General features: G+C 42.5%; 2 protein-coding genes across 2 annotated transcripts in view; one reads left to right on the top strand and one right to left on the bottom strand.

Moving 5' to 3' along the window:
* LOC147999169 (disks large homolog 5-like) overlaps positions 1-18,745 on the top strand; it is a 130,439-nt gene that overhangs the window by 38,975 nt on the left and 72,719 nt on the right. The gene's annotated exons all lie outside the window — the stretch shown is intronic.
* LOC147999173 (disks large homolog 5-like) lies at positions 182-4,196 on the bottom strand. Its single transcript, XM_087596472.1, has 6 exons — positions 4,001-4,196; positions 2,808-2,967; positions 2,196-2,339; positions 1,398-1,563; positions 571-676; positions 182-452 (listed from the first exon to the last, which is right to left on the bottom strand). Exons 1-4 carry the CDS (start codon positions 4,125-4,127, stop codon positions 1,506-1,508), a joined length of 489 nt encoding a protein of 162 aa, XP_087452598.1. The 5' UTR covers positions 4,128-4,196; the 3' UTR covers positions 182-452; positions 571-676; positions 1,398-1,505.

Here is an 18,745-nt window from a genome sequence, read left to right as displayed (position 1 = left end):
ACACAGCCACATTCACCACACAAAAGACACTATCACACTGGGTACCCCTTGGTGACTTTGAATTCACTTACTAGCCTTGTATCCATGGAACATGCAGAGATCCATCTGTAGCTGTCAGTTCTAGGTCCACAGGAAGGGACAGAACCCTTGAGTAAGAATGATGGTCTTAAGAGTCAACAGATAGAATTCTATTTTTATTCATAACAAATACATTTTTACAACAAAACAGGATTAAAATGAATAAAAATATTTAAAAATATTTGAAAGTAAAAATAGTAACAAGAACATATAAATATGAAACAACAAAAAGAAAACTTCAATTAAAATCATAACAAAAATATTTCTAAAAGCATATTCTTAAGGAACATTTAGAAGCACAGACGTATTGCTGTTTCTCCTCTAGCACACATAATGAAAGGCGGTCCCCCAAGTTGTCTCTCAAGTGCTGTTTTCTGAGAAGAAAGTAAGACCTCAATCAGTCAGGCTGGCTTAGTGGTATATAAATTTAGGGTCTCTAAGCAATGACAAATTAACTCAGAGGATGAATACTCATCCAAAAAATGTTGTTACCATTCAGGATGTTTGTCATCAGGGACTCCTGAGAAAGCAACTTATTCTTCAGGAAGCTCTCTTACTGCTGTGTGTCCAATTCCAGCTCTCTTGCACTTTCTGAGACCTGGGAGAGGAAGGCAGTTTTTCAGACACTGATTTGGTGGGGAAATGCAAGCCAGCTCTCAGAATGCTGCCTTCTACCACCTCAGGTCTATTGGACAGTCGACATGGACCTTTTAACTGATATCATTGTTGCTGACTCTGTGGGCAGGGCAAAATCCCCAGAGAGCCTCACAGTAATGTGGGCTGCCAATATGGGACCCAGACTTATACCAGTGCAAACCAAGAACAGGGCAATGGGAAGAGACCTCATTGGTTTGCAGGAAGAAAGGAGATGTCCATATGTCACCAAGGTTAAAGCCAATGACAAGTACTAATTTGACATTTGCACTTGGTTCTTATCCCGGAAAGGTGCTTCCTACACAAGAAGTCACATGACCACAGAGTGTCATTTGTCAAAGAACCAAGAACTTGTTCAAAACTCTACATAGGATCCAATGTATCACATGGATATGCAATAATATGACATGTTATTCATCTGTCACCATTTCTAGACTGCAGCTTCAAAAAGAGCAGCAAAATATGCTTGCACAATAATTCAGTTTCTGAAAAGTGGTTAACGTCCCAGAATACTTGTGCATAGGCAGAGCAATGAACAATTCCATTTCATGAGGTGGTTGGCTGGTTGTGAGTGTGAATTAGAAAGGTGGTAAGAGAAGCAAAGATGTATTAAATTGGCAAATTTTATCAGATATTGTTAAGCTAACACATCTGCTCGTCCTTACCTGATAATGCTGGTTCTGGCCGTTGATGTTCTTTATCTTTCTTGTTGAACTCAACCAAATATTTCTGGTTCAGTGCACAATCAAGATGTACCTCCTTGCTCTCCTGCTTCAGTGGACCAACTTCTTCCTACATGTGTTCTCCATCAGGAGCTGGCTGAGCAGGTTTCTGGAAATACAGTCTGCATAGTAAGATCATGCTGCCCCTTTCTCCCATTCCTACTCTCAAGTCCCACTAACTCTACCAGGTCCCAGATACCCATGAAGACTTAATAAAATGCATCGTGATACATATAAGGCTGCTGCACAAACCATAAAGAGTTAATTCGTGGAAGAATAAATTGTTTGCTTGGCCTGACACCAATTAGTGTCCACACCTCTGAGAAAGAACATGGATCTACAACTATCCATGAAAGCCCAATGCATGGGGCCAACATCAATTAGTAGTGGGTCAACACCCTCAAAAGAGGTCAGTAGAACCAAGAGAAGGTCATGCTAACCATGTGGTCCACGCACTGAATTTTGTAAAACCTGGTGTGACACCATAGGTCCAGGGCAGCCTAATAAATTTCTGCTGACTTCAATCAGTACTGTTCTATCTAGAGCCTTCTGAAGATGCCTAGACAATCCTGGGATGAGGAACAGTCTTTTATGGAACTGAAAACTGAGTCCTAATGACCCTGGACACTGATGGGTAAACAGCACAAGAGATAGAACCAGAGCTGAAGACCGTCCAATCTAGAACAAAGAAAGTCAGAAATGGCCATTCCACAAGTGATAGCCTTTCTGACCAGGACTTACCTAGAGAAGGTAATCTCCTTCTTCAGCTTATGGTTGTTCTCATGGAACTCAGTGTTCTCCATCTCTAAGTTGTGCAGAATTGACATGACTGCCTCCTCCATTCTCTCCAGGTCTTCATAATATGGATTTGGCCTGAAGTGTGGCCTGGCCCCAAATGATAGAATACAATGAACATCGGCATTTAGGAATATATGAACTCAGGGTGGGTCCTATATTACCCCAGGCTGCTGCCTGGATCTTCCAGCACTCAGTGCCCTGCCTAGCAAGTACAGAGACTCACCATAAACTCACTGCAATTACAATCTTGCAAAGCCACCAGCTGTCAAGGGATTTGCAAATGCACACTGGGAACTCACTCTCCCTGACTTTATCCCTGAATTCTTCATTCAGACCAAAAGTTCTGCTTTTAAATAAATGGAAGCAGATGAGTCCATTTTCAATCTCACTCCTCAGGAAGGGTCAGGTTCTGAATCTCCACTATATGGGAGGTGAGGTTTAGCACAGGGTGGTTAGGGAGGCACAGCTTTCTAGAACCCAAAACCTTAACAGGATAAGAAAAAGGTGACCTTGCAGACCCAGGAATGAAACAAGAGCATTTGGAGCGATTCATACCTGTTCTTCATGGATCTCTCTGTCAGAAACCTCAGGCGATCTCTCAGGTCATTTCTCTCCTCGGTAATGAGCTGCAGCTCTTTAATCAGCCTCTCCTTTTCCTTCATGGCCTGATTCTTGCTAAGGTCAGTGCCAGGGGATGATGTTTCTCTCCCAAAGTCTGTAGGTAGAAGAACACAAGTGAACCTGCATGGGGAGAATGCATAGAGTGTTCATAGACCTCAGTGAGGCCTAAACAGGAGAACAAGCCTGGAACCCAGTGTCATTGCTAGGTGATTGGTCTATGCTTAAGAGGCATCCTCAGTGGATCTCAGTTCTCCCACTACTCTATAGAGACCAAGAGATGTAAGCAGCCAGGTGTTCCCTATGCCGGACATCACGTGCTTACATGTACCACGGAGATGGCTTCTCCAGGATTATTATCAGCTGAACAGGGTACAGCTTGGTTTCAGGACCCTCACCCCTGTGGCTTCAGAACTCAGATGATAAATTCACCATCCAAAAAACTTGAGTGATTGGAGACACTCAGATGTCCTACCGTGATACTCTAAGGCAACAACTTTGGATTTAAAACGCATTTCCAGGGAGGATATGTTCAACAGACTTATCAGTGTCCCTATGTGAAATACCAAATGCCCCAGAAGTGCGAATAGGTTACAGGCTGAATCTTGGTCTACACGTTCCAAATAGTTTTGGTATTGTAGAAAAATTTTTGTAACATACAACCTCTAATATATAAAGCAAACGATGACCCTGCCAGTTAGAAGAAATCGGAGAAGGTCTAAGAACATAAGGTTATTGCCTGGAGCACAATCTCTCCCTGTTACTACTGTCAGATACCCACTGTATTTAAAGAAGCAATGATAGTGAAATACATTGCTGCCCTGTCTAAACTCAGAAAAGGTGGACCATCCATGACTACTGATGGTGTTATTATATCAATGTAACAGAGCAAATGAACTGAAAAGTAAAGACCAGAAGTTCACAGTATAATAGCATTGGCCTTACCATATCCTCCCAGTGGGGATGGGGAAACTAAAGTTCTGAAATCCTTGACTTTAAGGAATTGTGATATTCGTGGAAATTCAATTCCTTTTCAGATGCTCCAGTTGTTGTGGCCCATTGCTAGAAAGGTCAGCTTAAGCCTGCAGCCCCCCTGACAGGAAGCTCAAAATACACTGCCCAGAACTTACTCAACATTCCCCAGAAGTGCTGTCTTTCTCCATCATTACTTTGAGACGAAAGGCTAGACTCCTTCACTCTAGACTCTCCACAATCGACGTTCCCCCTCCCAAAATGCTTGTGAAGACGGGAAAACATGTCTTAGCCTGTAACCGCCAGACTCAGACTGAGAGAAACTAGGGCACTGGTTGTCACTACAACACTGGTGACATCACAGAGGATGCTAGAACTCTCTAGGAGACAATAGAATGTCCAGGAAGGGACAGCAGATGTCATGGGGAGCAGACTTTGCCTCCCTGCTAATGTTCTCCCTGTACTGAGCATAAGCAGAGGTGCCCTTTCCAGGAGACTTTCCTGGGGCAGAGCCACTGAGCATCTCCTGCTTCCAAAGCCAAATTTTCCTCAAGGCTTGATTATAAAAAACCTTAGTAATTCCTATGCATATAAATGAATGTTTCCTTTCAAATCTTTCCCAAAAAATGTCTCATCATAACTCAAATTGTCCTCATTCACCAATGTAAGCCATTAAAACTTCTGAGATTTCACACCGGCTTGAATATGCAGTCAAAAGTTCTCTTGTCTCATTATGTACAGGTGCTTTATATCACATCAAGAAATAGTCTGCATGGTAGGTTACAACATGCGTGTGTATTAGGGGAACACTCATGAAGTCATGTGCTTAGCAATCGACAATTGCCAGAAAATTCCTTAGGAAAAAGAGTTGAAGTCTTTATGGTGCTAGGAAAAGTGTGGAGACCAGTTGGCAGAGGAAAGTGCAATATTGGAGCCACCAGTGAAGGGAACCTCATGCTGGTGGTGGGGTTCTCCTCTCTGCACCAATGTCGACAAAGGAGCACTGCTCACAGGACTGAGTAAGATATACCATGAGCTTCTATCAGAAAAATAAAATAGTCAAGAGATATAGGGGGTGCACAGAAACGTCTAAAATGAGGCTATAAACATCATTAAGTGGATAGAGCAAGGTCCCTGCACCTGTACACTGGGAAATGGCCACCACACCAAACTCAAAAGCATCTATCATAGTAAAAAATGAATACTTTATAGAATGCACACACTAACATTGATTGATCACATACATAGTTCAAATTTTAGGGACAAATTCATGGCCTTAACTATCTTTGTCTCAACTTATATAGCAAAAAATACGAAAGAACGAGAAAAGAAAAAGTCAAAACTAAAAGCTCAAGCTTCTCATATGAGGATTGCAGGAAGTGTTATATGGGAGTCAGTTCTGATTAGGCCATTTTAGATAGAACAGTGCATAGTGACCCTTAATGTGATGGGCCCTATATAAAGCTTTTTGCAATATTGGAATTTTAACAAACCTCATCCAGAACGTATGGAAGAGGCACCATGTGATCAGCATGTGATCACCATGTCCTTACTCTGTATCAGGTTATTTTTCTGCATCCTTGATTGTCAGGCATATAACAGCAACAATCTGAAATAGCTGGTAGCCATGAAAAACATGGCTAAAGGGGTTGGGGATTTAATTCAGTGGTAGAGCGCTTGCCTAGGAAGCACAAGGCCCTGGGTTCAACCCCCAGCTCCGAAAAAAAGAACAAAAAAAAAAAAAAAAAAAAGAAAAACATGGCTAAAACTATAGTTGTGGGTTACACACCTCAACTGTGAAAGGCTAATGCTGTCTGCACTGTCCTTCGATGCCACTCTTTTAAGCCTATTTATTACAAAGTGAAAGGAGGTTTATCTGAGCTCAAAGTGATACTGGCCAGCCAGGTAGAGGGCAACATGTGATACTTGAGACCCTGTTTTAAACCAGCACAGAAATCCATACTTCATTCAAAGCATCATCTACGAATTCTTGATTATTTACCATTCTCTCCCTACCAGTCGTTCTGTTTGGAATGGTAGAAAACAACTGGAACTGATCTTTCTATCTTAAGGACCTTGATCTCTCTTTTTTTAGGTCCACATTAAGAGTGCATACAAATGGACATCACCATCTGAACATCTTAGTATTATCTACTCTGTATATATAGCATAATACTGTGTCTATGACAATCTCAAGCTTCCTTGAGTGTAGTTGCCCCATCAAGAAGTGTGAAGTTCTGAGTTCAAACCCCAGTGATGCTTTAAAGGGACTAGAAGAAAGCCATCAGAGATACTCCACTTCTTTGTCCTTAGATTAAATCAAGTTGACACAATGTGAACCTGGTGGGCTATTTAACCAGCATCTTTCTCCCAACCCCACTTCCACGAGTTCAGTCCATGGCAGAATTCATCCCCCACCATCCTAGATATTTCTTTGTATATTTCTACAAGAGCCAGGTTTCTTTTTTTTAATAGAATTAGTTGTAGTCAATCAACTGCTGCCCTATGTGAGAAATGATTAGTATCTATTGCAACTTACCACACTGTATTTGTGTATACAAGTACATTATTGGAAATCCAGCACTACTGAGGGATTGGAAACCAGTGCTGTGGCCTTGCCTTTCTGTGCCTCTTCCTGGCTCACAGGCAGCAGGGGGCAGACCTTGAGTTCCTCTTCAGGGACAGAGTGATGTTGAATGGGCACTGAGCAGGCAGAGAAACACAGCTGAGGCAGCTCCTTTCAGTTATCAAACACATCATCTCCTTCCCATCTTAAGGGCTACTGCTGAGGTCTTGCCCCCATACCTACCTTAATAGCAGCGAATATGTTACACAGCAGCCAGCTCTTTCCTATTGTTCTGTAATACGCCTCCACATCATGGATGCCAAGAAAAACACTAACAAAGAACAAAAAACTCTGACGTTGAACTGTGTGGTGCTGGTCACATACCCTGTTATGTTCTGTATGTTATGAGGTTTGTTAATCTTAACAAGTTCCCCAAGTGTATTCTTCACATAGGACCCAATAGATTCAAGGGAAATAGGAACAATTATGTGTAAAATGGCCTGAGTCAGGGCCCATAGACCGAAGCATTTCTAGCACTTGTGCATGAGCCCATGTGGATTTTGCAATGAGCTGGGCCTAGCAATGTCCAGTACACAGTTGTGAGCTGTTGCTCTGGTTGAACTGTATTGGTGTGTGCATTAATAAACTACACCTATTTAAATGAATTCAGTGTCCTGTGGTTTGAATCCAGACCCCTTGACACCAGATCTTCCCTTCTGCAGCACTTGGGAAAAAGGCTAAGTTTAGGAAAGGTGACGTCTTGCCATAAGTTATGTGACAAGAGGGATGGTGAATGATCCCTTGAGATAAGAATCAAGGTTTCCTCTGTGGTATTTAGGTCTATACTGGCCCTGTGCAACAGCTTCAAGAACCCATTTCTGATTTTCCTTGGGATTCCCGTGATGATGCACTCAGACATGATTGGAAACAACCAAAACGGTGGTCAGACTTGATTTATAAAATGTAGGTAACATTGCAAACTTATGTTGTAGGATATTTGATCATATTGTCATCCCCAATATTGTGTTATTTACTTAGAAAAATACCTTCTGGCTGTTTAGTTCAGCACTAACACCAATATTTAACCCTAGAGCTATTTTTGTTTGTTTGTTTGTTTTTTGTTTTTGTTTTTGGATGAACAAGTACTTTCCTATTTTGTGGCCCAGCCCTAGCTCTTACTTCTTTGCACAGTCATAGAGAGCCCTCAAACATATACTCAGACAAAGCCAGGGGAGTGTATAAAAGGGCCTAAGGCAATACCACATAATGACATTGAAAGTGGGCTCTCTTCTTGATCCACGCCTCCAGCTCTCCTGACATCTACATGAATTATAACTCCTAATGCAGTGTAAATGATGTCTGCGCTATTGCTGAAGGAATCATGAGAATAACAACTGTAAACATTCCACCATGGATAGAATTTGTGGAAAGAGGTGACTGGCAGCCAACAAGAGGACTCTACAGTTAAAGGGGCTTGCTGTCAAGTCTGATGAGCTTGACTCAATCCCCAGGACCCACGTGGTAAAAGGGAGAGAACCAAGGGCCAAGCTGTCCTCTGGCTTCCACTCATGTGCTTACATGTATGTGAGTATATATGTATATGTCTGTATGTATGTGTGGATATGAATGTGTGTATGCATGTATGTGTATACGTGTATATGTATATGTGTGTATATGTCTGTCTATATGTGTGTATAGGTGTATTTGTATGTGTGTATATGTATTGTATGTGTGTATATGTGTGTATGTATATGTGTATGTGTGTATGCATGTATGTGTGTATGTGTGTATGTGTGTGTATGTGTGTGTATGTGTGTATGCATGTAGGTGAGTATGTATCTGTGTGTGAGCATGAATGTGTATAGTCATGTATATGCATGTGTTTTCATGTACGTGTATTCGTGTATATGTACGAATGTATGTGTGTATATGTATGTATGGACACACAAACACACACAATGTTAAAACATAAAAAGCTCCTTGGAGTATTCACCATGCCTGGATAAGTGGTGACCATGTGGGGGAAACACATGTCCATGTAAGCACACCTGTTCACATGTGCTGAGCAATGCCCAGCCTGGTCTTGGGCTCACTACCTGCCCAACGATGAGTTTCTGCCCACCTGGTCTTCTCAGAGCCAGGTGACAATTGTTCCTGGCATGCCAGTTCTGTTCCCGTTTCTCATGCCACAAACCTTCTAGCTTGAATCTCACCTACTGACGCAGGAACCTAACAGCCTCCAACCCAGTGAAGTAAGTAAACTTCTTCCTGACATCCTCCGGCTTGGTGTCCCCCATGAGTCACAGGGAGGAAGGATGGCATGCACCAAGAAGAAGGGCCATGGGCAAGGAAGACAGGATCATAAGTCAGTCATCACTGACACCAGCAAAGTGTGTGCTTCAGAGCTGGCTCTGCTCTTTCTTGTCCCAGTGGCAGGACTTAAGAGTGGTGCATACCTGTCACCCAGCACTCAGAGACGTCTGAGGCATGAGAACCAGGAGTTCATGGCCATCGTAACTAATGGTGAGATCAAAGCCAGCCTGGGCCGCATGAGACTCAGTCTCAAAGCAGGCAAGGAGGAACTTGCTATATATGAGCAAGGAAGCTGGAATCCTCCTGGGTTCTAAACATTCACTGCAATACAGAAAGATGCTAGGGCTAGTGTGGCAGAAAGTAGGAGATAGAGAAGCCAGGTTAACCCTCCCTAAACTTCTCATGCTGTGTGAGCTATGAGTAGATGGTGCCCTATACACTGTGGACAGGATGGTCTCTCAGACGGTTCAGAAAGCCATGGAGGACTCCAGCAATTCTCCACTTGGGTGTCACTTGAGTCTTATATGTGTGTGTTTACAAGCCAAAATATAAGATCCATAGGTGACTGTGTAAATTCAACATGGCACAGCCATGTGCTAGAATATTATTCAGCCTTACATAGGATTCAGATTCTGACCCTTGAACAGGAATGAGAATGGTAGCCATTCTCCTAAGTCAGACCTCCAGGCAGTGCAAAGACAAACTAACACTGTATGACACCACTGAGGGCTGCAGTGTCACCAGTTATATAAGGACAGAAAGCAGGAAGGTCTACAGAGCTCCAGGGGTGACATGGAGTGGGGAGGTTGGAGGGTAGGTGTGTAAGTGGGACTGAGCCTCAGAGGAGTCAGACATGGCTGCAGAATATGCATGTGGCTGCCTCCCATACCTGTGAGTCCTGCCTCCTCAGAAAGGCAAATACAGCAAAAGAAAGGGACAGAGGGGACAGGCTCTGACCACCTGTAGACACACACAAATGACATAACAGAATGTGCACACTGATGCCTTGCTGCAGGAGCAGTTGAGCATCCAGAAGGGTTGAAAGAGGCTGGAAGGGCTGAGCATGGCACTTAGTTCAAGGACATAGCTTTAGGTCCTGGGGAACCTACGGTGCCCAGGCCCCATCCTGCTGATACTGAGGGACATCGCTGACATTCAGGGTGATGGCCGGGCTGGGCTGGGGAATAGGTGTCCACTCTCACCTGCCTCAGCTTGAAGATGCGCTGGGTGAAGTAGGACTGCAACTGCTTGTTGGATTCATTGATGCAAATCTGCTGGAAGCTATTCTGTTCAAAGTCCTCAAATCTGAATATGGCCAAGACACCAATGGGCAAGCACTGGGAGACAAGGTTTGGTTATAGCCGGGGCCTCCTGGAAAGATTAGCCCTCCTGAGAGGAGTTGCAGCAGAGGGGGTGTGTTTTCCTGACCTGTTTGTTACCCAGTGTTTTTTGCCAAGGGTTCCTTTGTTATTTCTTGATGGAACCAGGCCTGCACATATCCAGGAAGCATTGGGGTGGAACCTAGGCTTGGTGCCCACATGCTGGCATCGCTGAGGGTGAAGCCTAGCCTACCACACTTCCAGACACCGAGTGCAGATGCCTGGGTTCCTATAGAATGGCGGTTCTTACCCTTCCTAACACTGTGTCTCTTTATTTCAGTTCCTCATGTTGTGATCCCAACCATAAACTTATTGGAGAGCTACTTCATGAGTGTAACTTTGTTACTGTGAGGAACTGTAATGTAAATGTCTGGTGTGCAGGAGCTCTGATGTAGAACCCACAGATTGAGAGCAGCTGCTGTAGAGGATCAGAGTCCCCTGCCAGCCCTGGTGTTTGCAGAGATCCCCTGGGTTCCTAGTCTCCATGGCTTTCCCAAGGACAGGGTTTATTCTTGGCCGTCTCAGGGCCCGGGACCTCACAGAAACAGCCTCTCCCATGTCCTTCCTGTTGAGGAGAGCGTGGTTGGTCCTCAGCACAGACCAGTCAAACAGGGCGCTGTATAGACACTTGGCCAGGGGTCTCCTGCAGTTATGGCCTCTGGACAGAGGGGTTTCTTCCCTGGGGTGGGGCAACCATGCCAGGTACAGGCAGTGATGCTCAGAGTCAAGACCTATTTTTGTCTTATTTTCATAGACAAAGTTGCCCAGGCTGGCCTCGAACTTGCCGTGTAGCCAAGGATAATTAAACAACTGATCCTACTGCCTCTACCCACCATGGCCTGGCATTGCAGATGAGTGTCACCAGAGCTGGTTTGTCACAGCTGCTATATGGCTCTAAGTCAGGTGCCTCATGTGCAGGAGTGTTATGACTGTGCCATCCCCACCCTGCAACCAGGGTTTTCACCTTTCTCCTGCTGAAGTCTGCTTAATCCTACCCTGGACCCAGGACACAGCAGCTGTGGGAGACTCAAAGCCTGGGGCTTCAGCACAGCATGGGTACACAGCATGGCATGCAGCCTACACGGCTGTGAAAAAGCCAAGGAAGTGCTTCTCAGCTCACCCCCTGTAGGAGTGTCTAGTCCATCCTTCTCTCCATGGACGCAGACATCTGCTTCCAACTGCCCGACATGTCCCTCTGGTTTTGACTTTCCTGGATGCCATGTCAATGCCACCACACAGAGTGCTGCCTCTACTGGGGACACACACACAACCTCTCTGGGGGACATCTGAGCCAAGCAGGGATTGGGTGCACTGCAGAGAGGTCAAGTCATGTCGTGAAGTACCTTGTCCCACAAAGGCTCACTGTTCAGGGAGTTGACTGGAAAAGTAAGCTTATGCCCCTGGGCAGGGTTCCCCATAGGGAGTGTCCCCCACCCTGCTATCAGGTCTATTCCTGGTGCCATGCAAATTCAATTTGCAAGACCCAATGCTCTGGAAATGTCAAGAGCTAACGGAAATGTACCAGGAAGTGCACACCATAGCAAAGGGAGAGGATGGCACAGAGACCTATGCTATGGGTTAAAGGGCACGGAAAGGCCACCTCGAGCACAGGGGTCAGTCACCTCTTTCACAAACAAGGCAAAGGTCAATGCTCTCAGCTCTGGGAGCCTAAAGGGCTCTGTGGCTCCTAAGCCCTGCAGCTGCAGCCAGAAGCAGCACTGAACAGGATGTAAATGCTGAGTATGGCGATGTCAATAAAACTTTATTTACAAAACCAAATTGGTGGTGGTGGTGGTGGTGGTGGTGGTGGTGGTGGTGGTGGTGTCGGCGGACTGGTTCATTTCAAAGCATGCTGGAGTGGCATGGCCACTGAGCATCGGGAAACACAGAAAGGAATGCGACCGGACGCAGGGCTCCCAACACCCTAGACGTCGACCTATGGCACTGGAACAGGGTCCCTGAAGGTAAGTCTGGACAGTCAGATAAGGTAAGTACAATTTATTACAAGGAAATGGGACAAGATAAATCTTCTCTTCATCTCGCTATGCTTAAGCATCTTTAAGAGTGCAGGGAATTCATGTCTATCAGTCTGGTTTAGAAAAGTGTTTAGAGACAGCAAGAGTACACTCCATGGTTCCCTGACGAGGGTTCCAGGGATTCTGATATCTGGGTCAAAGTGAAAGTTAAGGTGCAAAAGGCTGTCAGGCAGGGCAAAAAGATTCCAATTTCTGGTCTCTTTGGGCTGTAATTTTTACTGTGTTCAAGGCCATGAATGCAGAAAGGGTAATAACGAATACAGAACAAGAAGCTAGAGCTTCATTAAGACAAAACGAAAGTAAAAGTTTTGCCCTCTGCACCATTGCCTGAAGCAGGTTTTTCTAAGTCCTTTCCCGAGGATGGCATGTTGACCATTAGATTCACAGGATGATAATGACGAATTCACCTGCCTTTTCTTTTCCTATAATTAGGCCAGCATCGATTCAAGGTGTGGCCCAACCGACTTATTATAAAGGATGATACTGGTTGGTTGAAAAAGGTAGTAGCTTTCTATGAACCATATATTAAGTTTTTATGTATATTAAAATTAACATTGGAAAGAACAATGGTAGGAGAGGAAGCTGGAGGACAACTGCTGCAAATGCTTGCTTTTGAAAATGCTAATGAAGAGTACAGGAGAGCATTATTACCTATAAAGGAGGCTGGGGATATTAATGCTTATATGAAGGCATGCAAGGGTATCTTTTCTGAAAATGGAAAGATGCATATTTGGCACGTATTGATCCAGATAGAGTTATTAAATTATATGTTTAAATACTCTTGAATATCCTACAGGCACTTTCACTCAGGATGAGTTGCCTTTAGAATGGGTTTATATTAAATAAAACTTTAACCAAACATTAACAAATAATGAGGCATACAAAGACCTGTTACTCTGTGGGGATATGATTGTGCTGCTATTGTTTTCCCATTAAGCAAAAATAAAGGGGAATATTTAATGCAGATGTCTGAGGTTTTTCAATTAGCCATGATTTCTTACACTGGAAATATTGAATTTCATCCTCCCCATAGTAAATTGTGGGATTGCTTTAAAAAACAAAAAAAAAATTTGATAAATACACTAATTTCTGTTGATCCATTACCATCAGCCTTTACTGTGTTTACAGATGGCTCTAACACCAAGATGGCTTATTGGACCAAAGATTAATTTTGGGGACAAGAATCTTCTTTTGGGTCAGTACAACAAAATGAATTATTAGCGGTAATTAATGTATTCCAGGATTTTACTCATGATGTAAAAATATTATAGCTGAGTCCGCTTATGTTGTAGGAGTAGTACAGAATATTGCGACTGCTGTTGTTTCTACATCTAAGCCTATATTAAATGTTATTCTCACATATTAAAGGACTATTGTTATTATGAAACTCTAGAATATTCATTACACATACTAGATCACATTCAAAATTTCCAGAATCTTTAACACTTGGCAATCCTATGGTAGATCAATTAGTGGCATTTGCTACCCCAGAAGAACACAGTCATAATCATACCCATACAGGATATTTACATATTAAATATAAGCTTCCCTATTCTCTAGCCAAACGAATTATTGCTAATTGTCCTATGTGTCAGTCTTCACGTATAAAATGTGTTCCATCTCAAATTAATCCCAGAAGGATGCAACTTAATACATCGTGGCAGATGGATGGAAGCCATATTTCTGAGTTTGGTCGCCTTTCACATATAGATGTAAGCATAGATAATTTTTCAAAATTTGTGTGGGCTATACCATTGCCAGGAGTACGCACTGCTCATGTTATACAGCATCTATTGGAAACCTTTGCTGTTATGGGACTGCCCTCTAAAATTAAAATTGATAATGGACCAACATATATTTCTTATCAATATAAACAATTTTGTCAACGATATCATATTGTACATATTACTGGTACAGAACACAATACACAAGGACAAGCTTTTGTTGAAAGAATTCACCATACCCTGAAATGACAAATTATAAAATTAAAAAGGGGGAAAAGAGATGGCCTTATGCAACCTGAATGGAGTTTGCAGACCAGTCCCAGAGCTATATTGGCACAAGCATTATACGTTATTAATTTTCTTAATTTACCACAAGGTGAAGTTATATCAAGAGCAGATAGACACTTTGTTGAACTTCCCCCCAGAAAGCATGGAACAGACAGTATGGATAAAAATTGCCCGGGATGCTGAATGGCAGGAAGGGACATCATTGTATATAGGGGAGAGGGTTTTGTCTCATTACAGGATGGGAGACTATTCTGGTTACCTGGGAGATGGATCCAAGCACAGAATAATAAGAACTGCTCCCTACCCTCAAAGGAATCCAGTTAAACCAGCTACATTTTCTCCTGATGGATGTTCTCAGGAGATGAGGAGGTGTCCTCCATTACTGAGGCCCTGGCTTCTCTTAGTGTCCACAAACAACAATGGATAAGGATCCGTGCAGTGACAACCCTATTACCTATATGGGGTAAGGTGAAGCGATTAAGCACTGAAAGGAATGATTTTGTCCCCTTCAGGAAAGTCCTTTACTGCTGAGCACTTATTCTTAGCAATGTGTGTTTTACTCATGGTTTCTTCTGCTGCGGCCAATGCCAGTTATCGGGCTTATATTGCTTATCATGATGAAATCCTACTACTTTTCTGTTAGTAAATATATGGATAATGACACAGAACATGATTGGAAGTTAATTCAAGCCTATTTAGAGGGTAATGAAAGTGCTTCAAAAGTAATTAATGCCTTGAAATATGATGTTCGAATGTCTTTTGGTAAACAGCTAGAAGATACTACCCCTATGGAAATAGCGAAATTATTGGCTGATCAATTGACAGGATTAGATCCCAAGGCTTGGCTTCAAAGGATTTTCCATAGCATGGGAGGAGCTAGTTTCGCCATAATCTTATGTACATTATGTATTATGTTGCTTTATTTTTACATGACTAAACCCCACAAGTACCTTTAGCTATGTTATGTAAAGTGTTACTTTAAAACAAAAGAAAAAAGAAGGAATTGTTAAGACATAGAGATGCAGCTCCCAGGCAGGGTCAAGAAAGGCCTGGTGATAGATTCAAGTAGGGGCTGGAATGCCGCCCTGGAGAAGAAAATGTTTTTCTCACTTGGCCTTAAATTATGTTCTGCTGTGTCCCATTTCTGTGGAAGTGGTTCTAACGCTCTCTTGGTAATGGTGAGTATATTTTGATTATAATAAGAGAGGTGATTTGTTATATGAATATTTTTAGAAGAAGCTTTCGTTTATTCGTCTTTCTTTGTTTAATCTTCCCTCATTGTTCCTGGTATCCTGGGAATAATGATCTTATGGTATCTTGACACAATGAAAATTGTAGTAATGCATATTCTTAGCTTAATAAGGATTAATAAAGCTTGCAACTGCGTGCAGTTTCTTCTGCCTTTGCTCTGCATCCCCTGTGTCCTGGGGTATGCGACCATACCCAGGGCCCCAACTCACTAGACATTGACAATGGGTCACCCCACAAAACACAGAAGCATCTACCTTAGTCAAAAATGGACATTTTATTGAATGCATACACTAACACTGATTGATCACATCCATAGCTAAGATACTAGGGGCAGATCCGTGGCCCAAAATACATTCCTCTAAACCTATAAAGCGAAAGAAAGAAAGAAAGAAAGAAAGAAAGAAAGGAAGGAAGGAAGGAAGGAAGGAAGGAAGGAGAAAAAACACAAAAAACTTAAGCTTCTCATAGGAACTTCGCAGGAAGTGTTGTCTGGCGGTCAGTTCTGATTAGGCCATTTTAGATGAAACAGTGCATAGTGACCCTTAATGTGATGGGCCCTATATAAAGCTTTTTGCAATATTGGAATTTTAACAAACCTCATCCAGAACATACAGCAGAGGCAAGGATGTGATCACCATGTCCTTGCTCTCTATCAGGTTATTTTTCTGTGTCCTTGATTGTCAGGCATAGAACAGCAACAATCTGAAATAGCTGGTAGACATGGAACAAAGTGGCTAAAACTATAGTTGTGGGTTGCACACCTCAACTATCAATGGCTAATGCTGTCCTCACAGTCCTCGGAGGCCCCTCTTGTAAGACTATCTATTGGAAAGTGGAAGCAGGTTTATCTGAGCTCAAAGTGAACCTGGCCAGCCAGGGAGAGGGCAACATGGGATATTTGAGACCCTCTCTTAAACCAGCACAAAAACCAACCCTTCATTCAAAGCATCATCTATTAATTCTTTACTATTTACCACTTTCTCCCTACCAGCCTTTCAGTCTGGAATGGTAGAAAAGCCTGGGAATGTTCCGTCTATTCTAAGGACCTTGATCTCTCTTTCCTTAGGTCCACATTAAGAACACATGCAAATGGGTATCACCATCTGAACAACTTAGTATCATCTACTCAGTATATCTAGCCTAATACTGTGCTATGACAATCTCAAGCTTCCTTGAGTTTCGCTGACCCAGCAAGAAGTATGAAGTACTGAGGCCACACCCCAGTGATCCTTTCAAGGGGTTAGAAGAAAGCCATGAGAGAAACTCCACTTCTTTGTCCTTAGATTAAATCACATTGACACAATGTGGGTGGACTATTTAACCAGACATGTTTCTCCCAACCCCACCTTTCTGAGTTCAGACCATGGCAGAATTCATGCCCCACCACCCTAGATATTGAGTTTAGTGATATGTAATTATTATTTAAACCTATGTATTAAATTTTGTCATTTTGTTAATTTTTGTGGTTTTCACAGTCTTCTTTGATTAACTTTCCTAGTTTTATTAATTTATCCCCTGTGTTCTTTGGTGTTTTGTCCTTCCCTTCAAACTAAAGTATTCCTTTTAGGATCCGCTACAGAGCTGTCTTACTGGTTACTCATATTGTGTTAAATTTATTTTTAGTGTGCATTAGTCAGCACAGTAGCTGTGCAGCTGCCTGACCTCCATGGACCAGATCTACTTTCCAAACAATAAGGCTCAACTCTTACTGACTGTGTAGCATCTTAGCTGCTCTTTGTTCCCTTGGACAGCCCTCTGGACCAGGCTCTCCTCTCCCTTAACCATGGCTGCTGTCCTCTTCCTCTCTCCTCTCCATCACACACGTTCTTCCTTTATTCTCTGGCAGCTTCTTCTTCCTTCTTCCCTCCTCATGATCCTCTCTAGCAAAGCCCTCAAAGCTCACCTCCCCCATCTCTCTGCTGTGCAGCTGTTGGCTGTTGGCTTCATTATAATCACAGTTAACTGGGAGCAGGGTCAGTTATTTGGGGTTAACCAGTCTTGAGTTCTACAATTAGCATTAAAATACAAGCAGCATTAGGCCAATACACTACAGGGGTTTTGTTTGTTTGTTTGTTTGGTTTGGTTTAATTTTCATTTACCTTTTTACTTGTTATTTTATTTTTGGCTATTTTTTATTAAACGGTTATTTTATTTATTTACATTTCAACTGTTGTCCTGCTTTCCACACTCCCCTCATCAAACCTTACATCCCTTTTCTGCTCAGCTTTGCCTATGTGACAGTGCTTCCCCACCCACACATATCCATCCCCACCTCACACCTCTAGGATCTCCATTTGGAGGGCAACAGGCCTCACCTGAACCATAGAGCATCCTTGCATACACTTTGGCTGGCAGTTTGGCCCCTGGGAGCTTGGGGATTAGGGAAAGAAGATCTGTTAAGATATTAAAGCCAATGATTGCTGCATTCTCTTCTTTTTCTGGTTATAGGTGAAATTATGTTTGTGTGCTTCTCTTTTTTTAAATTATTGAGAGAAGATTAATTTCTTGGTTTTTCTTGGGTATAGTTTAGTTCATTGTCTTGGAGTTTTCCTCCTATTAGCCTCTGTTGTGCTTTCCTACAGAAAAGAATTCTTTAAATTTGGTTTTGTCATGAAATATCCTGGTTCCTCCTTTTATGGTGATTGAGGATTATGCTGGATATAGGAGCCTGTGTCTACATTACATCTGCCCAAGATTTTCTGACTTTTAGAATCTCTGTTGAGAAGTCTGGTGTAATTCAGATACGTCTGAATTTATTTGTTACTAGATATTTATACCTTACCCCTTTTAATGTTCTTTCTTGATCTGTGCATTTAGCGTCTTAATTATTATGTGAATGGAGGAATTTTTCTGGTACAATTAGTTTGATGTTCTGTAGGCTTGTTGTACCTTTATGGCCTTTTCTTTCTTTACCTTATGGAAGTTTGCATGCTATGATTTGTTGAAGGTGTTTACTGGATCTATGAACTAGAAATCTTAATTCTCTTCTCTATCTATTATCCTTAGGTTTCAACATTTAATTGTGTCCTGAAATTCATGGATGTTTTGGATTCAATAAACCATACATGTTTATCTGAGATGGGTGTTTTGTGCTTTGTGGGATGACCTCCTTGACCCCAGGCTGCAGGAAGAATCTCAGCTGACAATGGGGACATAAATTATGAGTATGTGTAGCAAGACCCAGGCCTCTTCCAGGTTCTTAGATATTAACTGAGAACCTCAAATACAGTAGTAATGTGATAGTGTGTTGTGAATCTAGTTACTATTCTCTATTTTGATATAGATGACTCTTTTTCTGTCATGGTCACCTTATAATGACTAGAAGACCTAAGCTTGAGAATGACCA

The sequence above is a fragment of the Rattus norvegicus genome, chromosome 19, assembly GCF_021556685.1.
Source record: "Rattus norvegicus strain SHRSP/BbbUtx chromosome 19, alternate assembly SHRSP_T2T, whole genome shotgun sequence".
Classification (NCBI taxonomy): domain Eukaryota; kingdom Metazoa; phylum Chordata; class Mammalia; order Rodentia; family Muridae; genus Rattus; species Rattus norvegicus.
Note: the sequence above shows the minus strand (reverse complement) of the source record. Positions and strands in the feature narration are given on the sequence as shown.

Excerpts from the sequence above, each read along its gene's own strand:
- LOC147999173 (XM_087596472.1), bottom strand. The coding sequence starts at position 4,127 with ATGTTTTCCCGTCTTCACAAGCATTTTGGGAGGGGGAACGTCGATTGT. Across the intron at positions 2,340-2,807 it reads GAGAGATCCATGAAGAACAG|GCCACACTTCAGGCCAAATC; the intron begins GTATGAATCGCT and ends ATTTGGGGCCAG. Across the intron at positions 1,564-2,195 it reads AAGGAGATTACCTTCTCTAG|AAACCTGCTCAGCCAGCTCC; the intron begins GTAAGTCCTGGT and ends CTGTATTTCCAG.